This window comes from Mobula birostris, chromosome 18 (genome assembly GCF_030028105.1).
Source record: "Mobula birostris isolate sMobBir1 chromosome 18, sMobBir1.hap1, whole genome shotgun sequence".
Classification (NCBI taxonomy): Eukaryota; Metazoa; Chordata; class Chondrichthyes; order Myliobatiformes; family Myliobatidae; genus Mobula; species Mobula birostris.
The window spans coordinates 65,678,192-65,705,111 of NC_092387.1; the positions used below are offsets into that span (position 1 = coordinate 65,678,192).

A 26,920-nucleotide genomic window follows, 5' to 3' on the forward strand; every position below is an offset into this window, starting at 1 on the left:
GGATTGGTTTAGTGATCCTTGGGTTCCTCTTTGAAGTCAAGGAGATTGAGAGGTAACTTGATAGAGCTGTATGAGTTGATAAGAGGCATAGACAGAGTGGACAACCAGAGACTTTTTCCCCCTTGCCAATATAAGGGTCTAATTTTAAGGCAATTTGAGGGAAGTATAGGGGGAATGGCAGAGGTAAGAGTGTTGAACGCACCACCAAGGTGGTGGCAGAGGCAGCTATATTATGGATATTTAAGAAGCTCTTAGATAGGCACGTGGATGATAGAAAAATGGAAGGAAGGGTTTGATTCATCTTAGAGAGCGTTAAACAGTTCGCACAACTTTGTGGGCTGAAGGGCCTGTACTGTGCTGCAATGTTCTATGTTTTATCTCATTGGCCTTCCACTATGCACTAAGATTCCCTTTGGCCGAGTCAGTACTTGCCCTCCTCCTGTTATTTTGTCCTTTAACTCAAGATTCAATATTCAAACTATAGTTACCTTTAAATGGGTCCAGAGCAATGTCAGTAACATCTGCTCGTGACTAATGTATAATATTGGCATGTGAGTAATTCCAAGGAGCGTTCCTTCATGTTAATGATAATGTAAAACTCTTCGCCCAAAAAATGTTGTTGAGGGCAAGGCAGGGGAACAGAACATGGTGGTGTTACGATAAGCAAGAATGCCAAGTTCAAGTTCCAGTTTATTGTAATCTGACTGTACAGGGATACAACCAAACTAAGCAACTTTCCCCTGGCGCACCCACGAAACAATGTTCTTCTGGACCACAGTGCATCCACAACATGTGCAGTACATCACACACAGCACATAAAGCAAAATATTACCATAGATAAGTTAATAAAATATCATTCAAAATGCATGTGAAGTGTGCAGCACAGGGTAGCAGTAAACAGCTCGCTGCCCTAGTGATGAGGCCTCGGGTGGTGGCAGGGCACTCATTAGTCTCGCTGTTACCCAGTCTGGCAGTCCTTGTTCTGATGATCCTGTACCTCCTTCCTGATGATAGTGAGTCAGAGACTGTGGAATGGGTGGTAGGGATCTTCAATAATGCTTTGGATCCTTTCTCTACAACACTCCCGGTAAATGTTACAATTTTTTTCTATACTCTAGGATCTTGCGGTCAGATGCCTTGTAGCTTCCAGACAACGATGATGCAGCCAGACAGGACACTCTCAATGGTGCTCCTGTAGAAAGTTGTTAGAATAGGGACAGGCATTAAGGCAAAGAGGAGGAATCTAGTAGAGCCCTCAGGAACATGAATGCCTTTTGCTAATGCTATGATTGACCACTCAGGAATCACACGAACACAAGGAAGGAGTGTTTGCTTCAGGCAGAGTTTTTGATATTTGGTGAGTTTAGTTGTTATGTTGTTTGACATGTGTGGCATACAGAGCTTGGTTTTCTGCTGCTGTGTGAGCCATAGGTTGTGTTTGTAGGTGTTCTGTGCTGAACTGAGTGGGCTGTATTAGTCTGGTGGTTGATTTAATGATGTTTTCCTTAAAAAGGCCCAAAATGAGCCAGCTGCCAAAAGAGCTGAGCAGTTTTCCAACCTTTACCACAACCTCACTAAGCTGATGGAAATGTCAACACACAACTGAAGCCATTTTGTCGGACAATGACTCATTCAGTCAACTAACCAATCGTTGCTGGAGTTGTACTTGCATCCCATGATGTAAGCAGTCTCAAATTAAACTCGGTACACTTACTCTTTTCACATTTTATTCTGAAAGTACGATAATGTATGTTTGGCGCTGCAGTAGTATACTGTAGTGGTTGGCATGATGCTATCACAGCTCAGGGCATCAGAGTTCAATTCCGGCGTCTTCTGTAAGAAAGTGTATATGTTCTCCTCAAGTGTGTGAGAGCTTCCTCCAAGTGCTCCAATTTCCTGCCAGAGATCAAAGACGTACCAGTCAGTAAGTTAATTGGTCATAGTAAATTGCCCTGTGATTAGGCTAGGGTTAAACCAAAGTTCAAAGTAAATATATAATCAAAGTACATGTATGTCACTATATGCAACCCTGAGATTCATTTTCTTGTGGGCATACACAGTAAATCTAATAAATGTAATAGAATGGATGAAGGATTGCACCCAGGTAAAACAGGAGGCTAAGCACACAGCCTTGTGGTGCACCTGTGCTGGTGGAGAGTGTGGAGATTGCTGCCAATCCATTCTGACTGGGGTCTGCAAGTGAGGAAATCAAGGACCCAATTGCACAGGAGGTATTGAGGCCGAGGTTTCGGAGCTTATTGGTTAGTTTTGAGGCAATGCTGAGCTGTAGTCAAAAAGTGCCGTCCAATTACATCCATGTAACTAATTAAACTATTAACCTGTACATGGAACCAATTAAACTATTAACCCATACATCTTTGGACTATGGGAGGGAACCTGGAGGAAACCCAGGTGATCACGCGAAGAACGTACAAACTCCCAAGTTCAACGCACAAGTACACCAAGTTCCTGGGACTGCACATCATGGATGATCTCACCTAGTCCTTTAATATCACTTCTCTGAACAAGAAGGCACAGCAGCCCCTCCGCTTCCTAAGAAGATTGAGTCATGCGAGGCTTCCCGTGCCCCACCTTAACTGCGTTTTACAGGAGCACCATTGAAAGCATCCTGACAAGTTGCATCTCCACCTAGTCTGGGGGCAGCCGTGCGTAGGACCAGAAGTCCTTACAAAGAACTGTGAGAATGGCTGAGAGGATCATAAAGGTCTCCCTACCGTCCACTGGGGATATTTATCATGAATGCTGTGTATGCAGGGCCCTCAGTATTATTAAGGATCCCACCCATCCATGTAGCGTCCTCTTTGACCTCTGTTGCATAAAAACAAGAACCGCCAGGACGGGAAACAGTTTCTTTCCTCGGCTATTAGACTTCTGATCTCCCTGCTGTATCGTATTCAAAGTGCCATTGGTTACTCTGTTCCAGTGCAATATTTAATATTAATGCACTTTAGTTTGTTATTTATAACCATATAACAATTACAGCATGGAAACAGGCCATCTCGGCCCTTCTAGTCCATGCTGAACTCTTACTCTCACCTAGTCCTACCGACCTGCTCTCAGCCCATAACCCTCCTTTCCTTTCCTGTCCATATATCTATCCAATTTAACTTTAAAAGACAACATCGAACCTGCCTCAACCACTTCTGCTGGAAGCTTGTTCCACACAGCTACCACTCTCTGAGTAAAGAAGTTCCCCCTCATGTTACCCCTAAACTTTTGCCCTTTAGCTCTCAACTCATGTCCTCTTGTTTGAATCTCCCCCACTCTCAATGGAAAAAGCCTACCCATGTCAACTCTATCAATCCCCCTCATAATTTTAAATACCTCTATCAAGTCCCCTTCAACCTACAAATATCTACAAATTGAAATTCAAATTCAAAAATTATATATCTATGCAGCTTAACTCCTTTCACAGCAATTCTCCAGCATCACAACTTAAACGAGGTAAATCTCATTCTGTAACTTATCAAAGTCTTTGCAAAAATAATCAGTCCTTGCAGAAAATCAAACTCAGATCCTTTGAATGAAAATAAACTTATATATCCAACCGTATTAAATCCTCTACGTCATGAAACATTTCATTCCTGCACCGGTTCTTCATCCTGGGTGGCTTGCCATCTTGCTTCTTGTTTCGTTGGATGAAATAGTTGATCATACATGGAAAGTCAATTCCCAAACTTGTACAAATAAAAAATCTGACCGAATCCCTGGGTGTGATTTAACAGAACTATTTCCCAGTTACACGGTAGAGATCTTGGACACTTGTCTCCACTGATATTGTCTCATTATAACTGCTGCTTGTTAAAGCTATAGCTTCAGTAGATCCTCTCTCCTCCCAAGGTTTCACCCTGAGGTTTTCAAGTAAGTAAGGTAGAGATACTCACTACTAATTCTACTTTTAATAGTTTATATCTTTAGTTTCTAATAGTTTGCTGCATTTCTTTTGCTTTCCCATGCTGTGTCAGCCACACCTCGCTCTCACATAGCTTTTATTCCCCCCCCCCAAGTTCTTCTTAAAAATTCTGTAAATCTCTTTTTCATCCCTCCACAGATGGATCTTTAGGTTTAATTAATCTGGGTTACACCCTCCCCCTTGGAATTTATGCAAGTTCCTTTGCATATGGCTACAGGTTGCTCTGTAATGAATCTGGGCTGCTCAACATATGTGAAATCTGGAAGAGACTACGATGGTTGAACTCAGAAAGTTTGGAAAAGGGACTGAACTGTTGACACTATAGGGTTTCCTTGCTCAGGATATGTTAAGAGTTCTAGGTTTTTCTTCTGAGTGATTTATGTGTGATTCATCTGTAGCAGACATCTCACCTCTCCCGGAAGTCCCGGGAGTCTCCCGCATATTAATAGTGGCTCCCTGATGCCTGCAAATTATATACAATATCACGGAAAAATCTTTTTGAGAGCGAGCGAGCAAGAGAAAGCAAGAGAGAGCGCTAGAGAGCGTGCGAGGTACCACGAGAGAGAGAGAGAGAGCAAGAGCGTGCCATGGCAGAGTGTTCCAAAAAAAAAGAAAATATAAAACGTATGTCACCCCAGACTACACTAAAGTGTACCCCTGCCTAATAGGGGTCAAAATAATGACAGTGTTGCTCGCTGCACTGTTTGCAACAGTGACTTTTCTATTGCCCGTGGTGGGTTAAGACTGTAAAAGACATGTTGAGGTGAGTTTAACAGGTGTCATTCGTTCATTAGCATAGCTAACGTTATTTAAACTAGCTGGCTAGCTGCTAAGGAGCTACTCTATTGCAGACATCCCACCTCTCCCGGAAGTCTCCCGCAAATTGATGGTGCTACCTCCCTGATATAGGTTTTTGCAGGTTGGGATGTCTGCTGTAGATTTCATCCTTACCTTCATAAGATACTGTATTATTTGTACTACTGTGCTTTACACCCTGGTTCAGAGAAGTACTGTCTCGTTTCTATATACTTTATATGGTTATATACATTATATACATGTACATATATAAATGACAATAAACGTGACTTGACTTCAGACAGTGGTGGGATGGGTGGCTGGTGCTGCCATGCCACCCCCAGCTGAGGGACATAGGAAAAACAAGAAACATAGTTCAACGTAGTGTTGGGCTTCATTTAGAAAGCTGAAGGCAGAGGAGAAGAGACTGTCGCTGAACGTTCAGGTGCCTCCGCAGTTCAGGGGTAGTTGTGAATGTAGGAGATGTCATCCTACAAACAGTTACTTTGAAGAAGGTGAACAAGAATGTGCTTCCCTGTCAAGTGCCCGTATTTTGTCAACAGTCACTAATTCGAGTGTTTGTGTTGGTGTGGGCCAAAGCAAAGCTTCCCTGCCCTTCGCTGGCAGAATCCTGACTCTGTTCAAAGGAACACCCTGCACAAATTCCTCTCTGGGCCATGCGCATGCCAACTCTGATATTTTGGCAATAAGCCATCAGCTTAATGAGTTGTATCTGTATCAATAGCAGTTGCTACTTTAACATTCCAGTGGCAGTAGCAATTGTATAAAAGTAACAATAGCAGTTGTTAGTGTTACAATGAACTCACCTCACTATTTCAAAGATTCAAAGTACATTTATTATCAAAGAATGTGTGCAGTATGCTGTACCCTCCTGAGAGTCATCTTCCCACAGGCAGCCACAAATCAAAGACAGCAAGCGACGGAGCTCGTTCAAAGAGAAACATGAAACTCCCAATGCGCAAAAAAAAAAGCATGCAAACAGCAAAAACAAAAAAGGGAGAAACACAGAATATAAAATGAGCCACAACTCATTGAACCAGTCCAGGCATATTCAGTTCAATTTATACTTCTGCCATTCATTAACTTCAACTCCGTTTTGCACGTTTTATTCAATGTTTGTATCCCAGTATGTAGCCTCAGTGGCCACTTGTACACCTGCTCTTTAATGCAAATGCCTAATCAGCCAATCATGTGGCAGCAATTCAATGCATGAAAACATGCAGACATGGTCAAGTTGTTGTTCAGATCAAAGATCAGAATGGGGAGAAATGTGATCTAAGTGGCTTTGACTGTGGAATGGTTGTTGGTGCCAGACAGGGTGGTTTGAGTATCTCAGAAACTGCTGATCTCCTGGGATTTTCATGCAGAATAGTCTCTAGAGTTTACAGAGAATGGTACTAAAAACATCCAGTGAGTGGCAGTTCTGAGGGTGAAAAGACCTTGTTAATGAGAGAGATCAGAGGACAATGGCCAGGCTGGTTCAAGCTGACAGGAAGGTGACAGTAACTCAAATAATCACGTGTTTACAACAGTGATGTGCAGAAGAGCATCTCTGAATTCATAACACGTCGAACCTTGATGGGTTACAACAACAGAAAACCATGAAGATAAACTCAGTGGCCACTTTATTAGGTAAAATATAATTTACATCCTGTAAATATAAATTAAACAATTTTATAAGAACATAATTGAACAAAAAACAGTGCATTTAGTGCAAAGTGGTCACAGTGCTGTTAAACTATAATGATTGGGGTTTTACTGGTTTGTAATATTTGTTTGAATGATGAAATAACAAATGCTTCAGATGGAGACCAAAATGACAACATTTGCATTTTTGCGTTCCATGGCCTTGGGACCTGGCAAACACCTTGTAGCCATTGAAGTCCTTTCATCAACACCAGGCAATTTACACAGAGCAAGCTATCACTGAGTGTCTGTGCCTGTGTCTCTGGACTGGGAGTGAGAACCACACCCATCTGGTTTCGAGGCAAGGGTGTTTCCATTGATCTGAGACAGACACGGGCAGGAGTCGGCTTTCCACTAAACGCATAATGTTAATTGTGATTATTCAGTGAATCGGTAGAGTTGTTGATCAGTGTGAGAATTACTCAGCGCAAATTTCAAAGTAAATTTATTATCAGTGCACATGTAGGCCACTATATACCACCCTGAGATTTATTTTCTTGTGGGCATTCACAGTAGAACAAAGAAATTGAATCAGTGAAAAACTACACACAAAGACTGGTAAGCAACCAACGTGCAAAACTAGACAAACTCTGCAAATACAAACAAAATCAAATAATAAATGAATAAGTAAATAAATAATATTAAGAACATGAGTTGTCATGAGGGGTATTTGCACGGTTTGTTATCTTTTGCACCCTGTTGGTATGGTCTTTCTTTGAACCTGTTATGGTTATTGGATTTATTGAGTATTCCGACAAGAAAATGAATCTCTGAGCGGTATATAGTGATGCACATGTACTTTGATAATAAATTTACTTTGACTTTGAACCTTATTGAGTCCATAGGTTGTGGAATCTGACTGGTGTTGAGGTGTGAGAAGTTATCCACGCTGTTTCAGGAGCCTGATGACTGTAGGGTAATAACCACTCCTGAACCTGTTGGTGTGAGACCAAAGACTCCTGTACGTCCTTCCCGATGGCAGCAGCAAGCAGGGAGCATGGACAGGATGGTTGGGGTCCTTGATGATGGCTGCCTCTTTGTTGTGACAGCACTCTTTGAAACCACTTATTCTCAAATGTATTAATATTTTCCATGTAACTATAAAATGGTATTCGTTTTATTCAGTTAGAGTATACAACTACAGTTTGGAGTCTGGTGTTTTCCCAGGTGGCTCACCAGGTGGTATTTCCTGGGCTCCCTTTTGACATAGTGAGGCCACAGATCCCGCCAAACCCAAAGGGTTCACAGAGAAATGTATTATCAGGTGGATAACATATGAAACAGGAAAACCGTGAGGAGCTAATAGAACATAAAACAGATTCTCTTAAATGTCCCTGATGCATCTGCTTGAACCACCAGCCTCAGCAGTGTGTTCCACCCACCCACCGGTCTATGTAAACAAAAACCACAAAAACTGTGTCTGCCATCTTACCGAAACTCTCTGCCAACCACCTTCAAATTATGTCCCCTTGTATTATCCATTTTTTGCCCTGTGCCTCTTAGTATCTTGTACACCTCTATCAAGTCACCTCTCATCCTCCTTCGCTCCAAAGAGAAAAGCTCTAGCTCAATCAATCTGCCCTCATAAGACATGCTCTCTAATCCAGGCAGCATCCTGGTAAATCCCCTCTGCACCCTCTCTAAAGCTTTCACATTCTTCCTATAGTGAGGCGACCGGAACTGAGTATTCTCCAAGTATAGTCTAACCTGGGTTCTACAGAGCTGCAACATTTAATCTTGAAGATTTACTGGGAAATTTAACGTCACGTGCATGGCATGTGAAAGGGGAAATCTGTGAGGTGTTAACAGGGACAACATCCCGTATTCTGGAATATCTGCCAGTCTGGCACTATCAGGTCCTGAGAATGGCAGATTATCAATGTTTTACAGCCTCTCACTCTTCTCCCGTGCAGTATTCATTTCACTCCTCTGCACGTCACTCTTTTCTGTCTGTCATTGGGTTCACACCACTCTCTAGATGGTTTCTGCCACATCTCCCTGGAGGCTAGCACTTTGGGGCAGTGCTGAGGGTTATGCGTCACTATTGGGGTATGTTCAACCCACAATATATTTCCTCAGGTTTGCACGGAATGAACATCATTCTCATTGTCATGTTGTTTGATGTGGAAGCTTGATTTGTGCATATAGGCTTTTTTGCTGGAAAAAGACCAATTTGTGGTTCAAACTGGCAAACTGAGTTTCTCCAAGTCTGCCACAGATTTTAGTATCCAGCTGCAGGTAATGTGGTGCCTACCCAAAGCCTTTCCACCATCTGTGAGGCTGAGTGGATATTTTTTTCTTGTCTGGATAAAAACATTTCCAGCACTCATTATGATTAAGACAGTTTTGGACTAGCTCACATATTTGGTTGACACCCTGTCTGTGATCTTAAATATTCGATCTCTCCATCATCCTGCAGTGTACAGCAGGAAAAGCTCATTGGCTGCGGTCTACCATCAATGCATGTGTCTTGGACAAAAAAACAGGCTGGCAAAATCATAGTGACACTACCCACCCTGCAAAATGACTTTTTCCAGAAGCTCACTTCTGGAAAGCACTGTAAGGCCATTAAAACAAAAACTTCACACCATCTAAAAAGTTTCTTCCCTCAGGCAGTTAATCTGATCGACCATTCTAGTTAGCCTCCACTACCCTCCTCCATCTATTATCACTGTCACTGTACTGTGCTGTAAACACTTTAAACCACTTGTTATAATGTTGCTTCCACTGTAAATACCTGCTGGTATATATGCACATTTTATTCCATATCACCACTTTAACTTCTAACTATATTTTATATAATTCTTTATAATTGTTCAGTGATGTTTTTTTGTTCCATGTCACACCATCACCACAGAAGATTATATGTGTAACTATCGTGAAGGATCCCACCCTTGCCACCCTGCTCGTGGACTGTTCATCCCACTCCCATCAGGGAGGGAGCTACGCAGTATCCATGGCAGAACCACCAGATTCAAAAACAATAACTTTCCACAAAGCTGTCACCTCTACCGATCAACCTCCCTCCCACACACACTCGCCACCTCCATGACATACATATCACACAGTATCACTTTATAAAGTCGAGGGAATACAGCACAGAAACAGGCCCTTTCGCCCAGCTAGTCCATGTCAAAACATTTTGCCAAGTCCCATCGACCTGAACCTAAACCGTAGCCCTCCCTACCCCTCCCATCCATGTACCTACCTAAATTTCTCTTAAATGTTGAAATTGACCCCACATGCATCACTTGCACTGGTAGCTTATTTCACACTCTCACGACCCTCTGAGTGAAGAATCTTCCCCTCATGTTGCCCCTCAACATTTCACCTTTCACCCTTAACCGATGACCTCTGGTTGTAGTCTCACCCAACATCAGTAGAAAAAGCCTATTTGCATTTACCTCATCTATACTCATAATTTTGTATATGTCAATCAAATCTCTCCTCCAGGTAATAAAGTCCTAACCTATTCACACTTTCCCTCTAACTCAGGTCTTCAAGTCCTAGAAACATACTTGTAAACTTTCTCTGCACTCTTTCAATCTTATTTACATCTTTCCTGTAGGCAGGTGACCATAACAGCATTCAGTATTCCAAATTAGGCCTCACCAATGTACGATACAATTTCAACATAACATCCCGACACCTGTACCCAGTACTGTACATTGATTTATGAAGGCCAACGTGCCAGAAGCTTTCTTTATGAACCTATCAACCTGTGATGCTACTTTCAAGGAATTATAGATCTGCGTTCCCAGATTCCTTTGTTTTACCACACACCTCAGTGCCCTAGTGTTCACTGTATAAGATCTGGCTGGTCCTCCCAAGGTACAACACCACACACTTCTCTGTATTAAATTCCCTCTGCCATTTTTCCTGCTGCAAGTTTTGATAGTCCTCCTCGATGTCCAGTACACCCAGTGTCTTGGTGTCATCCGCAAATCTGCTGATCCAGTTTACCACATTATCGTACAGAACATTGATGCAGCTGACGAAAACAACAACAGAACCTGCCCCGACCCCTGAGGCATACCACTAGTCACAGGCTTCCAGTCAGAGAGGCAACCATCTACTACCACTCTCGGGTTTCTCTTGAGAAGCTAATAACCAACCCAATTTACTACATCATCTTGCATACCAAGCGACTGAATCTTCATAACCACCTCCCATGCGGGACTTGCTTAAGTCTTTGTAGACAACATCCATTGCCTTGCCTTCATCAACTTTCCTGATAACTTCCTTGAAAAACTCATCACCTCCCTTTAGTTCCTCACCTCCTTCCCTTTATTGTATGGTCCATTGTTTTCATCTTTTCGATTGTCACGTGATCGGCAACAATGAATATAAAATTGAGTCAGGTTTTATAAAAACAAACAAACATTTATTAAACTTTGCTCAAAAGTAGCGAAATGTATTTAAACGACTAACTTAACCGGAAATTAACTGCTATACGGCAACTCTGGAACAGTTCTTAAAAGAGTAAATGCGAAAACAGTTCTTAAAGTGGTAAATTCGAAAGTCCAAGAGATTTATACAGTCAATTAGGAGAGACTTTCCTGAAGTAAAGAATTCTTCGAAGACGTGTCGTTACTGCTGATCCCAGCCGGAACCTGCGCTTGTCGGTAGGATTCACAACGACGGAAATAAAACGGTTTAAAGGAACTGACATTTCCCTCTGGAGCATCGACACTGCATTATACTTCCTACTTTAGCAGGGGATATCTCAGTTGCAGGTCACTCTTCTTGAACGAAGATTCAGTAAAGGTCGATCCTGTCCAAAACCGCCAAACGATATCAGCTTTACTCGGCTCGGCGAATTCCTGCACCTTGGTAAGGTCTTCACTCTCCAATACAGGTTTCCCCGCCATCCGAAGGTAGAGCGTTCCTATGAAACGGTTCGTAAGCCGGAATGTCGTAAAGCAAAGAAGCAATTACCATTTATTTATAATGGAAAAATTTGTGAGTGTTCACAGACCCAAAAATAACCTACAAAATCATGCCAAATAACACATAAAGCCTAAAGTAACACTAACATATAGTAAAAGCAGGAATGATATGATAAATACACAGCCTATATAAAGTAGAAATACTTCTCTACAATCATTGCCGCACTGTTCTCGGTAACGAAAATCTCACGCAAACGCTGTTGGCAGAAACACGGCGCAAGTGCCATAGGCAGAAACACTCTCTCCAGTAACTTTTAAGCTATGAAGCTGCCAAATCGTGCCAAATAACACATAAAAATACACAGCCTATATAAAGTAGAAATAATGTATGCACAGTGTAATATCACTTACTGGAATTGGGAAGACAGCGCAGAGCACACTGATGATGGTGTGTTAGGCTGAGTCGTCGGAGGTTAGGGTGGTGCAGTGGTCCCCACCCTCCAGTCAGCGAACCGATACTGATCAGCGGAGAATGCAACGGTACAGCGGTGGCCGGGACGCACCCAGCACATCTTTAAGAAAAAAGCCGAAGTAGACAAGCTAATTAATTAGGTGCCGCCCAGCACGTAAATATTGGCCCAGATCAGAGGCGACGCAATCGGCAATCGCTTCTGATCTGGGCTGACATTTACATGCCGGGCGGCACCTAATTAATTAGCTTGTTTATTTTGGCTTTTTTCTTAAAGATGTGCTGGGTGTGTCCTGGCTACTGCTGCATTCTCCACGGTAATGTATTGGTCCACGGCCTGGGGGTTGGGGTGGTGGGGCATTGGGGTGTCATCTCATCGTCATCTGTTTCCATCAGGGCAGGCAGCTCATCGTCTGCTATGACTGCCCGCTTCGGTGTCGAAGGTCGAGGTTCGTCGTCTGCTGTGGCTGATGTGGAAGGCTTGCTTGACTGCTTTGCCTTGCGCATTTTTCTATCATACAGTTCTTTGTAAGCACTCAAACCATCCTGCAAATATCCCTAAACCGATGTACCCTTTCATAATTAAAGTCGTACTTTATCATTGCAGTGAAAATCTCACGCAGTTGCTTCATGTTCAGTTCCTGGACGACTTCACTTTCGGTCCGTCGCTACTGCATTCGGTTTCGATTGTTATCCTTTCCTCTTCCAATTGCATCAGCTCTTCATCTATCAGTTCTTGGTCATGGGATGCCAAAACTTCTTCAACATCATCTTTGCCAACTTCCACAAGCCAAACTCGCGTTGTCCTTACTTCGTTCATCACGATTGAAACGCTAAATTATGTCTAATTTTATGCTAAGTGTAACACCCTCACAAGCTCTTTTAGGCTTTTCGATACCTTAGAACTCATCTTGCAAACGGCTGCTCGCAGGCACATGCTTAAGCAATGCCGGCGAGAATGCAGTTCCGAATCCGGGGGAGGAGCAGCTGCTCGGGGCGCGCGCTGCTTTTTTTCGTAACAGTGAAAACACCTTCTGTTAGCGAAAACAGGGAACTAATGTAGGTCTTTTGTAACAGTGAGGTTTCATAAAGCGAAGGTTCAAAAAGCAGGGGACACCTGTACTACTTACAGTAGAAAGTAGAACTCCATTTAAAACAAAACTGCATCATAAGCCGAATACACAGCAAAATGGAGTACCTAACAGAAAACTAACTGCGTCACATCAGGAGTCTCTTTTATCTACCTGTTGAGAACAGGTCAGCATGTGACCTCACTGGTGGGAAAATTACATCATGTGACCTCCTCAAGACCATTACATCATCCTCATAAGACAGCCACAATATATCCATGAAGTATGTAATAAGATTCTTTCTTCTTCAGCACTCTACCTCTTCCACCTTTCTCCTCCCAGTTCCTTACTTCATTTCCCCCTTCCTCCAGCCACTCACCTTCCCCCTCACCAGGTCTCACTTATCAGCTGGAACGTGCACTCCTTCCCTTTCCCCGACTTCTTATTCTGGCTTCTTCGCCCTTTTTCTTGTCCTGAAGAACGTTCTCAGCCTGAAACATCAACTGTTAATTCATTTCCACAGACACTGCCTGACCTGCTGAGTTCCTCCAGCATTTTGTGTGTGCTGCTGAATGTTTCCAGCATCTGCAGAATCTCTTGTGTTTTGGAGAAATCGTCAGTGACATCTTGGTTTCTGAAGCATATGTGGCTTTGGGAAGTAAATAGCAGAACTGGGCCATAGCGTGATGAGGGGAGCAGATTCGAGTGTGGTTATAGAGACTTGTTCATCATGATCTTGTGCCTCTTTCACTCCTGCCTTGTGAAGGGAGCTGGTTTGATGGAGGTGCAGTAACAAGAGACCAACAGAAACTAGAAATTAGAGATAGTTGAGTACAGGGATGAACTGAAGGGCTGTGCGGCTACAAACAGGACAGAGTGTCATCTTACAATTTGGGTTATAATGTTTTCAATTTAATTTTGAGAAGTATCAACTTTTGTTCGCCATATACATTTACGTGTATTAGGAATTTTCTGTAGGAACAGCCACGTTCAATAATTATAAGAATAAAGAATTATATAAAAATAAACCGAGGTTAAAGTATGGATATTGAATAAGATGTGGATACAGTCACAGATACCAGAATGTAAACAGTATTATAAAAAGTGTATACAGTGCAGACTAATGACTGAAGTAATAGATGGAGGGTGGGGCAAATTAGAATGGTCGATAAGATTAACTGCCTGGGGAAAGAAACTTTGAAGGTGGCGTGAAATTGTGTTTTAAAAGCCCTATTATGCTCTCCAGTAGGAAGTTTTTGTAAAAGACAGTTTTCTGGATGGGTGGAATGGGAGCAATTTCACACATGCTCATGGTGAGAAGGCAGAACAGGACCCTTGAGATGTTGGAATAATGGGCGTTTGTCTGGTTGGCAGTCAGTAGGCAGTGGTGTGCAGCAGGGGGTGGTGCAGGGCCTGCAACTGTTCATGGTATACGTTAATGATCTGGAAGAGGGGGGCCGAATGTAGTGTATCTGATGACAATGATGACATCTGATGTATCTGAGTGTATCTAAGTATGCTGATGACACTAAATTGAGTGGAAAAGCAAACTGTGCAGGGGTATGGGGAGTCTACAGAAGGATATAGATAGGTAAAATGAGTGGGCAAGGGTCTGGCAGATGGAGTACAATGTCGGTAAATGTGAGGTCATCCACTTTGGAAGGAATAATTTTTAATATTTACTATCGATTTGTAATTCAGGGAGTGGGAAGCGCAGAATCAAATATCGCTGTGATGATTTTACATTCTAGTATCAATTGTTTGGCAACAAAGTATAATAATGGAAGAGCAGATTATTTTTCAAATGGTAAAATATTGCAGCTTGCAGCTGTGCAGAGGGACTTGGGAGTGCTTGTGCATGAATCACAGAAGTTTGGTTTGCAGGTGCAGCAGGCTATCAAGAGGCAGATGGAATGTTGGCCTTCAATGCTAGAGGGATTGAATTTAAGAGCAGGGAGGTTATGCTGCAACAGCACAGGTAATGGTGAGGCTGCACCTGGAGTACTGTGTGCAATTCAGGTCTCCTTACCTGAGGAAGGATATACTGGCTTTGGAGACGGTGCAGAGGAGGTTCACCAGGTTGATTCCAGAGATGAGGGGTTAGACTATGAGGAGACATTGATTCACCTAGAACTGTACTCAATGGAATTCAGCAGAATGAGAGATCTTATAGAAACATATAAAATTATGAAAGGGATGGACAAGATAGAGGCAGGAAAGTTGTTTCCACTGGTAGGTGAGACTAGAACTAGGGGACAAAGCCTCGAGATTTGGGAGAGTAAATTTAGGATGGAGATGAGGAGGAACTGCTTTTTCAGGGAGTTATGAATCTGTGGAATTCTCTGCCCAATGAAGCAGTGAAGGCTCCCTCAGTATATATCTTTAAGACAAGGTTGGATAGATTTTTGTATGGTAGGGGAGTTGAGGGTTATGGGGAAAAGGCAAGTAGGTGGAGATGAGTCCATGGTCAGATCAGCCATGGTCTTATTGAATGGTAGAGCAGGCTTGATGGGCCAGAAGCCTACTCCTGCTCTTATTTATTTTGATCTTATGTTCTTCTGGCTTCTTTTGACTTCATTTTATGTTCTCTCAGCTTGACTTGGGCTTCACTTCGCTGCTTCAAAGTTGAAAGTAAATTTTATTGTCAATGTACAAATATGTCACTTTATACAACCTTGTGATTAGTTTCCTTGAGGGCGTACTCAGCAAATCCAAGAAACACTATAGGATCAATGAAAGACGACACCCAGCAGGACAGACAAAGAAATTCAAAGCCCCCTTTGAGTATCACACATTAACCTTTGCCTGTGCTGATTTTCCCCTTGGGACCCTGGTCTTGTAAGCTGTCTGTCTATAATTGTGTTCCAATTGTTTTGCCTTGTATAGTTTTTAAAATTTGTGGTTACATTTATGTGAATGTTGTGGCTGTAATGTTACAGCAGTCTCTTTGTTATGCATGAACATGCATCTGCTTGGGATAATAAAGTGGACTTTGACTTTAGAACATAGAACTCAATCAGTACAGTACGGCACAATACAGGCCCTTCAGCCCACAATGATGTGCTGACCCTTTAACTGAGGCTGAGGCCTGCTCCAGTCTTCGTGACTATCGACTCACTTTAGTTCCAAATGCTATTTATTTTCTATTGTTTGCACAATTTGGCTTTTTTTCTCGCACTACACATTGGGTGTTTGATGGACAGTCTTTTATATGGGTTCTTTTGGGTTTCTTTGTTTTGTGGCTGCCTTTTAGGAGACGAATCTCACGGTTATATAATGTAACCCTAATGTGCCTATCGATGAGTCTCTTAAGTGCCCCTGATCATGGGGTTCCCGACTTTTTTTGATGCCATGGACCCCTACCATTAACCGTGGACCCCAGGTTAGGAACGCCTGCCCAGACTCTACCACCACCAGTGTGTTCCATACACCCACCACTCTCTGTGCCATACAACCTACCTTTGAAATCCCTCCAGCTCCATACTTTCCTCAATCACTGCACCCTCTCTATAGCTTCTACGTCCTTCCTATAATGAGAACCAGAACTTTCTCTAGAGCAGGGTTTCCCAAACTGGGGTCTGTGGACCCCCGGTTAATGGTGGGGGTCTATGTCATAAAAAAGATTGGGAACTCCTACTCCAGAGAAACTTCTTTCTCCCCACTGGAGCTACATATCTTTTTCAGGACTATAATGGGCTCATCATACATGTCAAGGCTTGTTATTGTGGAGTAAAGTTTTCTCCCGGTGGACAATTGCTTTCTTAATCACTATCTCAATGGAAAACCATTTCAGACTGTGATACAGCAAGCATTTTTCTCAGCTCAGGGTGAGAAGATTGCAGGTTCAAATCCCGTTCCAGATATTTGAATGTAAAGATCCAGGCTGGAACTCTGCAAAATGAGGCACCACCAGAGGTGGTATTTTTGTGTATGACATTAAGCTGTGGCCCATCTAACCCCACCCCTCAAATGGCATAAAAGTTTCTGAACTGATGAAGAGTCTTGGGCTGAAAGGCAGGCTTTACTTCCTTTCCTAGGTGCTGTCTGAATCTCCTGAGTGTTTTGTGTGTGTTGCTCCAGGGTTCTAGCATCTGAAGAATCTGTTGTGCCAGGGTTTTATTGCACGGCTTGCCAATGCTTGTTCCCAAATCAGCATCCCAAATTCAGATTATCTGTGTCTAATCATGTTGCTGTTTGTTAGAGCTTGTTGCATGTAAATTGGCCTATAATATAGAAGCATCTCATTGGTATTATATCAATTTGGACATGTGGGTTTCCTTAGCGATCTTTTCAAAATAATATGCCTTTGTACATGTGTGATTGTTCTGAAAGCTCTGCAAGGATACAAACCCTGGCCCTTCCTGCTCAAGCCTGCCCATACAGTGGATCTGAACGTAATGAATGAGGCTCGAACGCTACAATGCTGAACATTGCGGAACGGTTCCTTCCAACCCAACGGGCTGCACCACTCAGCAACTGACCTGTTTAACCCTAGCCTAACCACTGGAGTCAGCGCCTTGTGCTTTGGCTCTTTGTAGGGTCACCCATGCCAAATAGGTCAAAAAGTAGAGGCCAGACTAAGAGAGGTCCACTGGTCCTCAAGGTTTGAGGGTTTAGCTCAGGGCTAACAACCCTGACTGGTCAAAAAGGAATTGTTATGGAACCAGCAATGAAGAATCTTTCTATATCTGTGTGCGACAGTGAGGACAGACAGAGATGGAGAACCGTCATTGCTGCCCTAAACACCAGCAGCGCAGTGGGCAATAAGTGTGGGTATATAGTGCATGGGCATTAGTGAAGTAAAAGCCCACCGCTGGTTTTTAGTGAAAGGTTTTACTTGGATTTCTGGTTTATTTAAGGCTTGTTACAATTAATCCATTTAAACTGAGAATTAGCGATACTAGTTAAAATAAGTTTCCTCCCACTGGCCAGAGGTGTACTGGGTGGGTTAATTGTAAGTTGTCCCATGGGTAGGATAGGATTAATTGTAAATTGTCCCGTGGTTTGGTTAGGGTTAATTGTAAATTGCCCCGTGGTTTGGTTAGGGTTAATTGTAAATTGTCCCGTGGTTTGATTAGGGTTAATTGTAAGTTGTCCCATGGGTAGGATAGGATTAATTGTAAATTGTCCCGTGGTTTGGTTAGGGTTAATTGTAAGTTGTCCCGTGGTTTGCTTAGGGTTAATTGTAAATTGTCCCGTGGTTTGGTTAGGGTTAAGTCAGGGTTTCCGGGGGTTCCCGGGGCTGGAAGGGCCTGTTCCCGCTCTGTGTCTCTATGTAAATAAATAGAAGATCTATGCAGTCAGGTGACCCTGATGGAAATAATTTTAACAATGTAAAGCATTAGGGTGGATGCTTTTGTTATATTGGTCTGGCGTAATCAGAACGGATTATGGGTGCATCAAACACTAAGCACGTGGTAACTGGTTAAACAGGTTTCTCTGGTGCCTCAGTGAACTGCCCTCTCGCCTCCTCGGGGTCTTCTTAGGTTACGGAGTAACTTGCTTCCATTCTGGGTCCTGGAGAGGGGAAGGTGTCTGTAACACAGGGTCTCCACTCTGGGTCCTGGAGAGGGGAAGGTGTCTGTGACACAGGGTCTCCACTCTGGGTTCTGGAGAGGGGAAAGTGTGACACAGGGTCTCCACTCTGGGTCCTGGAGAGGGGAAGAGGGGAAGGTGTGTGTGACACAGGGTCTCCACTCGGGGTTCTGGAGAGAGGAAAGTGTCTGTGACTCAGGGTCTCCACTCTGGGTCCTGGAGAGGGGAAGGTGTCTGTGACACAGGGTCTCCACTCTGGGTCCTGGAGAGGGGAAGATGTCTGTGACACAGGGTCTCCACTCTGGGTTCTGAGGTCGATGAATTTATGGATTTAAAAAAAAAGGTCAAAGGGCCTGAGATGAGGGACAAAAGGAACATGTCCATTGTTGTGTGAGGAAACCTCCAATCAATCATTGTGTTCTATTGTTTCCTTTTGCCGGTGAGCAAAATGAAACTCGCCGCACATTCATATTTACACAGAGATACAAATGTCCACTCACTGTCTGTGTGTGTGTGTGCATGCACACACACCCCTTTACCACACAAACAGCATTGTATAGGAAGGGCCTGAAGCATTGTGGAGGACCTACCACCCACCCCACAGTCTCTTTGACCCACAACCATCGGGAAGGAGGTACGGGAGCATCAAGACTGGGGCTGTCAGTCTGGGTAACAGCTTCTTCCCTCAGGCTGTGAGACTAATGAATACCCTGCCACCACCATCAAGGTCTCGACACTAGGACTGCAAGCTGTTTACTGTTTACCTGTGCTGAATTACGTATATTTTGTGAACTTATTTATGGTAGTAATTGTTTTATGTCCTCCAAGAAGACCACAGCCGGCTGGTGGCTTAGTGGCATCCACACCAGACTCGAGGCGAATGATCCTGGATTCAAATCTAGCCAGCTCCTTGTACGTTTTCCATCCGTGCTGGGTTGAGCGTCAAGCTAGCAACGCAGCCTCGTAAAAAAAAAACAGGCTAGAATAAAGCTAAAGGAACGGCAAGTTTGCCACCCGATGTGCCACAAGACGTGGAAATGAACAACAACAAGAGGACCGGAACCTTGTCGTGGTTTGGAGGCTTGCGTGCCTCAATGATCTGGAGATCTATGTTGGCTGGAGTCAGGGCTCTATGCTTTGGCTCTTGGTAGGGTCACCCATACCAAACAGGTCAAAGGGTAGAGGCCAGAGTAAGAATGGTCCACCAGGTCAGGGCTAACAACCCTGACTGGTCAAATACAATTGTTACGGAAACAGCGATGAAAAACCCTTCTACATCTGAGTGTGATGGTATTCCTGAGTCTCCACCTGGGACTTGCATGACTGACGGTAGTGAAAACCGAAAGGTAGTCCTGAACACCGCCAGAGATGAAGGATCTTCATTGCTGCCTTAAATGCCAGCGGTGTAATGCGCAGTAAATTTAAAAAAAAGTTTGACGTGCTGTGTGTGATCTACAGTATGTTTTGTGGCCTGGAAGATCTCCACTCTGAGTTCTGTAGGCAGAGAGATGTCTGGTTTCATTTGGTCGTATATATGTACAGTCAGATAACAATGAACTTGAACAAACATCCACAGTGCAAATTGCACAGGATCGAAATCAATCCAGAGGCAAAAATCAGTTGAGATCGATAGCACGACAGAATGTCACTGAGAACTATCTTTATCACTGTGGTGTGCTGAGGTAGTCAATGATGCTTAATGTTGATTATATTGGTTGCTAACGCAAACAGCGCATTTCACCGTATGTTTCGATGAACATGTAAGAAATGAAGTCATAAAGTCATAGAGCACTACAGCACAGTAACAGGCCCTTTGGCCCATCTAGTCCAGTCCAAATTGTCATTCTGCCTAGTCCCATCCATCTGCACCCAGACCATAGCCCCTACGTACCCTTCCCATCCATTACATATCTAAATTTCTCTTAAGTGTTGAAAGTAAACCCACTTCCATTGGCAGCTCGTTCTACGCTATCTGTGTGAAGAAGTTCTTCCTTGAATGAATCAGAAATCTGAAAAAATGCAGAATAAAGTGTAACAGCTACAAAGAGAGTGCAGTGCAGGCAGGCAAGAAGGTGCAAGGCAGATTGTGAGGTCAAGAATCCAATTTATCATACTACAGATCAATTTAATAGTCATATCAGTGGCGTAAAAGCTGTTCTTCAGCCTGGTGGAATGTGCTGTCGGGCTTTTGTAGCTTTGAGAAAACTTGGGGAGTCCTACCACGGGTCCAAGCCAACATTTTCTGGTGATTCCATGTGGAGTCTTCTGGGGCTGAGCTGAACTGTCTGTTTTCTTGGATTGGTAAGTGAACCTTTAAATGCAAGAGGTTCTGCAGGTACTGGAGAGCCAGAGTAACACAAAGAGTTTGATAGATTCTTGTTTGGTCAGGGCATGAAGGGATATGGGGAGAGGATTGGGGCTGAGAGGAAAATTGGATCAGCCGTGATGAAATAGCAGAGCAGACTCGATGGGCCAACTGGCCTAATTCTGCTCCTGTATCTTAAGGTCGTAAAATGGTGAAGAAAACTCAGCACCTCAGGCAGCGTCTACGGAAACGAACGAACAGTTGACGTTCTGGGCTGAGACCCTTCGTCAGGACTGGAAAGGAAGGGAGAAGAAGCATAAGTAAGAAAGTGAAGCTGGGTGGGTGGGAAAGGTAAAGAGCTGGAGATGGAGAGCAGAGTGGACCATGGGAGAGAAGGAAGGAGGAGGGACACCAGGGGGGAAGTGATGGGCAGATGAGGAGGAGATGCCAGAGTGGGGAATAGAAGAGGGGAGGGTGAGGAAAAAGGAAAAAAAAAAGAAAAATTTAAAAATTACTGGAAGGAGAAATTGATGTTTATGCCATCAGGTTGGAGGCTACCCAGGTGGAATCTGGGGCTACGCAGGTGGAATATAAGATCAACCTTTATTTGCTTTAGAGTGTCCTTTCTTGAGCCTCAAAAGTGCAAGTTCATTTTAAAATGCGCATGTTTGTTGTGAAAACCGTGTGGCCAAGAGGAGCATTTAAAGTTGTTTTTTTTTACAGATCTAGAAGATGAGTTATCCAGGATATCCGCCAGCTTCAGGGGGATATCCCCCCGCACCAGGGGGTTATCCACCCACAGCAGGGGGGTACCCGCCAGTCCCAGGAGGATTCCCACCAGTACCAGGTACTTCTATATTCCGCACCTTTTCTTGTGAGAACAGGCAGATGCAGGTTTACTTACCACATTTACATCAGAACAGTGAAATGAGTCATTTGTGTTAACTACCAACACACCCTAAGGAGGTGCTGGGAGCAGTGCTCAAGTGAAGCCAGACATTCTGGCGCCAACGTAACATGTCCACAATGCCTGGCAGAACAACACAAACAACAACAAAACAAAAACAAACCAAAAACACCCTGTATTCTGTCTGGGTAGCCATGCCATCTTGGCCAATGTCTCCCATCCACTACATAATGTACTGGTTGGGCACAGGAGTACATTCAGCCAGAGATTCATTCCACCGAGATGCAACACAGAGCGTCATAGGAAGCCATTCCTGCCTGTGGCCATCAAACTTTACAACTCCTCCCTTGGAGAGTCAGACAGCCTGAGCCAATAGGCTGGTCCTGGACTTATTTCCATCTGTCATAATTTACATATTATTATTCAATTACTTATGGTTTTATATTGCTATATTTATACTCTGTTCTTGGTTGGTGCAACTGTAACGAAACCCAATTTCCCTCGGGATCAATAAAGTATGACTATGACCTGATTGCATGAATATCAATATCTCCTTCCAGTTAACAAATTCTAGCCCCCATCTTCCGCTATTCCCCACTCTGCCCTTTTACCTCTTCACCTACCTATCACTTCTCCTGGGTCTGCTCTTCCTTCCCTTTCTCCTATGGTCCACTCTGCTCTCCAATCAGATTCTTTCTTCTTCAGCCCTTCACCTTTCCCGCCCACCCGGCTTCACCTATCGCCTTCCAGCTGGCCTCCTTCCCCTCCCTTCACCTTTTTATTCTGGCACTCTTCCCCTTTCCTTCTCCATCCTGAAGAAGTGTCTCAGCCCGAAATGGCGACTGTTTATTCTTTTCCATAAATATTGCCTGACCTGCTGAGTTCCTCCACCGTTTTGTCTGTTGCTCCTAACAAAAAAAAAACCAGGCTCCTTTCTCATCTGCCACCCACTCACACAAACAGGGAAGCTTTCAGCGGAAGTATAGGCTGCCTGCAGGGTCCCTGGCTGTGGATTCGCAGACTTGCAGATAACAGGCCACCAATTTCTGGGCACGCCAACCCAGGGGTTTCGGCTTTCTGGCGGTTCCATGCTGAAGCCCACATTGGGCACTAAAAGGCTTTTAGAGGTGTTTGCATTTCTCGAGCCTTTCTTCAGCTAGAGGGTGGTGAATCTGTATAATTCATTGCTACAGATGGCTGTGGAGGCCAAGTCATTGGGTATATTTAAAGTGGAAGTTGATTCGTAAGAGCATCAAAGGTTATGGGGAGAAGGCAGGACAATGGGACTGAGAGGGATAATAAATCAGCCATGATCGATGGGCAGAGGGCAGAGCATTCGATGGGCCATTTTGCTCCTATGTCTTAAGGTCTAGGCACTTTACAGCACTTGCATGCTTGACATGGAATCCTGTTTGAAGATTGGGAGTGATTACCATAATCCTGAACAAAGCGGTAAATGTTGAGCTTCAGTGAAGGCCTCAGTTACGTACCTTTTCACTAAGTAAGTTATCCTAACGAGGTTAAGATAGAGGGTGGGCCCAAAAGGGAAGTTTAATCAGATAGTCCACCTACCCTGACCCGAACTTGCCTTCTCTGGTTGGGTCCTGTAGAACTCGAGTGTGATGGAGATGCGTCTCTAACAAGGAAGTGTAAGGCACTCCTTCCCTCCGCTAGCCTGCAGGTTACCCTTCGTCGAGGTGTAGCACCTGAATAGCCCCCACACCCCGATCAGGGTCACGTGAACCCATGGGGGCAGGAGCTGGATGGTCATATTTGCTGGTGCAAATCACAAGTTCTGGTTATGTGACCACTGACACCAGGCAGAGAACCTCTGAAGGGTATTGATAATGTCTGGGGTCATCCATCTTGTAAAGACACTGCCCAGAAGAAGGCAATGGCAAACCACTTCTGTAGAAAAATTTGCCAAGAACAATCATGGTCATGGGATTGTAAAACCTGACTTGATTCTGAAACGTCATCTGTCCATCTTGCTACACAGATGCTGAGTTCTTCCTGCAGTTTACTTTTATTTTATCCCTTTTCTGTATCAAGTTGTTCGGGTTTCCCACTTCCCAGGCGTCCAGACCCACATCTGTACCTTTCCTGGTTTTAAAAAAAGTTCTTTAGCAAGCCCACTTTGAAAGAAATTGCTCATGGAAGCATAGAAGCAAGCAATTCAGCTTCTTCTCTAACTCTGACGAATGCTCACTGTGTCTACCCGTGACGTCACTTTCGGGGAACCCACGCACTGGCACATCGTGTAGTGGCTAGCAGAATTGTTGGAGTGTCACCAATCAGGGTTCAATTCCCACCACTGTCTGTAAGGAGTCTGCACGCTCCCCCGTGACTGTGTGCGTTTTCACAGAGTGCTCCAGCTTCCTTTCACGGTCTAGGGGCGTACGGATTAGTAGGCTAATTGGTCACGTGTGTAATTAGGTGGTGTGGGCCGGAAGGGCCTGGTACCACACTGTATCTCTAAGTAAAAGTAAAAAATAAATAAATATACTTCCTAGGTCCCTCTTTTCCCCAATACTTCCCAAGGCCTCTGCTTCACTGTAAAAACCCTACCCTGGTTTTGACTTCCCAAAATGCAGCACATTTTGTCAGCTGAAGGATGACATCCAGTCTGCGTCATCTCTCTGCTGTTGCAATGTAAATAAAAATAGACAGCTCTGAAATAGCACCAGCCACCGGACTCCTCCTTCCCTGCACCCACAGTGGACACCACCCTGTCTGGGGCTGAGTTACTTCTGCCCTCATTCATTAAAGCTGCAGCCCTCTGCTTTCCCCTAACTGCAGGCGAATCCTCTTGAATAATTTCCTAAAGTGCTCGTCATCCTTAAAGACTGACTCTCTATGTAGTTATTTTTTCCACAGTCCAGTCAGCAGTTTGCCTTTCGATGGTTTTATTGAATGCTTTTTTACATCAGCACTGTGAGCCAAGTTATTTCTGTCCTACGATTAATCCCTGGAGTATGGGTCACTTCCTAGAAATGAACACATTTTGTACTGAGGATTTCCTGATAAAGGAATGTGTTTTCTGTCTCTGACATTAGTAACTGGCTGTTTCTCATACTACCCCAGAAACTAAGGGGTCAGAAATCCTAAACTTGACTCCTGTGTTGTCATTGGAATTGGAGAGACAAGGTAAAGATAATTGCAAGCGATTCTACAGATGCCAGAAATCTAGAGTTACACACACACAATGCTGGGGGAACTCAGCAAGCCAGTCAGCATCTATGGAGAAAGATAAAATGCCAGTATTTCAAGCCAAGATCCTTCATCAGGACAATGAAAAGAGTAGCTTTATTTAAATACAAAATACTCTGCAGAGGCCAAACTCAGGTTGGAGGAGCAACACCTCATATACCGTCTGGGTAGTCTCCAGCCCCTTGGCATGAGCATTGAATTCTCTAACTTCCTGTAATTCCCTCCCCCTCCCTTCCCCCAACCCAGTTTCACTCTGCCCCCTCCCCCAGCTGCCTATCACCTCCCTCATGGTTCCACCTCCTTCTACTACCCATTGTGTTTTCCCCTATTCCTTCTTCACCTTTCCTGCCTATCACCTCCCTGCCTCCCCTCCCCCACCCCTTTATCTTTCCCTTTACTGGTTTTTCACCTGGAACCTACCAGCCTTCTCCTTCCCACCCTCCCCCCACCTTCTTTATAGGGCCTCTGCCCCTTCCCTCTACAGTCCTGACGAAGGGTTCCGGCCCGAAACGTTGACTGATCGTTTCCACGGATGCTGCCCGATGCTGAGTTCCTCCAGCGTGTTGTGCGTGTAGCTTTATTTAAATATTAGCTTTGTTTGTCAAGTTTATTTGACATTCTCGACACTGTCATAGTGTTATGCTAACTGCTACACTGCTGTGCCACCGCGATGTAGTGAGCAGGGGCTTGTTATCTGATACGTGCTTGAAGCACCTTCAATTACTCCAAAAGACTGAGGTTTGGTAAAATACTGAAAGGCTTTTATTCGCTGCACAATACAACCTCCACAGTGAGTGTCTGCCCCCGGACTGAGGGGGAGGGGCAAGGTGAACACCTTTATACAGGACTCTGTGGGAGGAGCCACAGGGGCAGTCAGCAGAGGGGTGTGTCTAGACAGGCAACCGAGTTACAACATATACACATGGTTTACCACAGTGCTATGTGCGCTTTGTGCTGTGTGACTGTCGGTACTGGTCGGTACCGCGTTTTGCACCTTGACCCCAGACTAGCACTGTCCCGTCTGGCTGTATGGTTGGCTGAGAATTAAACTTGAATTGAATTGAACGGTGGGATAGAAGCTCTCCTGGAGCCTGGTGGGGTATGTGCTTTCAGCCTCTTTTATCATCCGCCTGATGGGAGAGGGGAGAAATGAGAATGTCTGGGTGGGTGGGTCTTTGATTATGCTGGTTGTTTTACCAAGGCTTTGAGAAGTAGAGACAGAGTCTTTGCGGATGAAGCTGGTTCTGGTGATGTGTTGAAGCATGTCCACAACTCTGCAGGTTTTTGTGATCACAGGTAGAGCAGTGGCCAGTTCCTTAAATGGTTTTCTGTGCCTTTTGTACTTAGAGTCATAGAGCACTACAGCACAGAAACAGGCTGTTTGGCCCGTCTACTCTGTGCTGAAATGTTATTCTGCTTAGTCTCATTAAAGGAATCAGATTGCAAAATTGCCAGCTCTGATCGTGACTCCCAACACTCCATCCAAATCCCTTCAGAATGGAGTAAGATCATCCAGGGAAGTGTGTACCCTGCTATCCCAGTCAACCTCGCCCCGACATCCTTCACCACAGGCACATTCAAGCTTCCTTATTGGAATCACACTGCTTTGAGTATCTCGATTTCAGCAACCAAACATCACTGCATGTACCCACTTTCCTCCTTGTATATTTTCTTCTCCCATTACTGCAGGGGGTGTTAGATCCGTAGTGAATTTTGAAACCTTGTGTCATGTTGACCTTGTCTTTGATCTTTCCCTTTAACATCACATGTTGGTATCCATCCTTGGCCTCATGCTGCTTTAAGAATTCTTATTGCATTAAATGTTGTTCAGTCCTCATGTGAAGTTGTTTAATTTTTCAATAAGATTGAAAGAGTATTGAGAATATTGACAAGGATGTTGCTGGGACTTGAGGACCTGAGTTAGAAGGAAACGTTGAATAGGGTAAGACCTTATTCTTTCCAGCGTAGGAGAATGAGGGGAAATTTGTAAGAGGCATACAAAATTATTAGGGGTATAGATGGGGTAAATGTTAAGCAGTCTCTTTCCAGTGAGGTTGGGTGAGTCTACAAGAGGCCATGAGTTAAGAGTGAAAGGTCAA

The 26,920-nt window shown here is 44.1% G+C and overlaps 1 protein-coding gene across 2 annotated transcripts in view; it reads left to right on the forward strand.

Moving 5' to 3' along the window:
- Positions 1-26,920, forward strand: part of LOC140212183 (annexin A4-like) — a 102,487-nt gene that overhangs the window by 21,698 nt on the left and 53,869 nt on the right. For both annotated transcript variants that reach the window (XM_072282843.1, XM_072282844.1), the window contains exon 2: positions 21,428-21,551. In XM_072282843.1, the coding sequence (XP_072138944.1) occupies positions 21,437-21,551 (115 nt within the window). In that variant the 5' untranslated portion in view covers positions 21,428-21,436. The remainder of the gene's footprint in view (positions 1-21,427; positions 21,552-26,920) is intronic.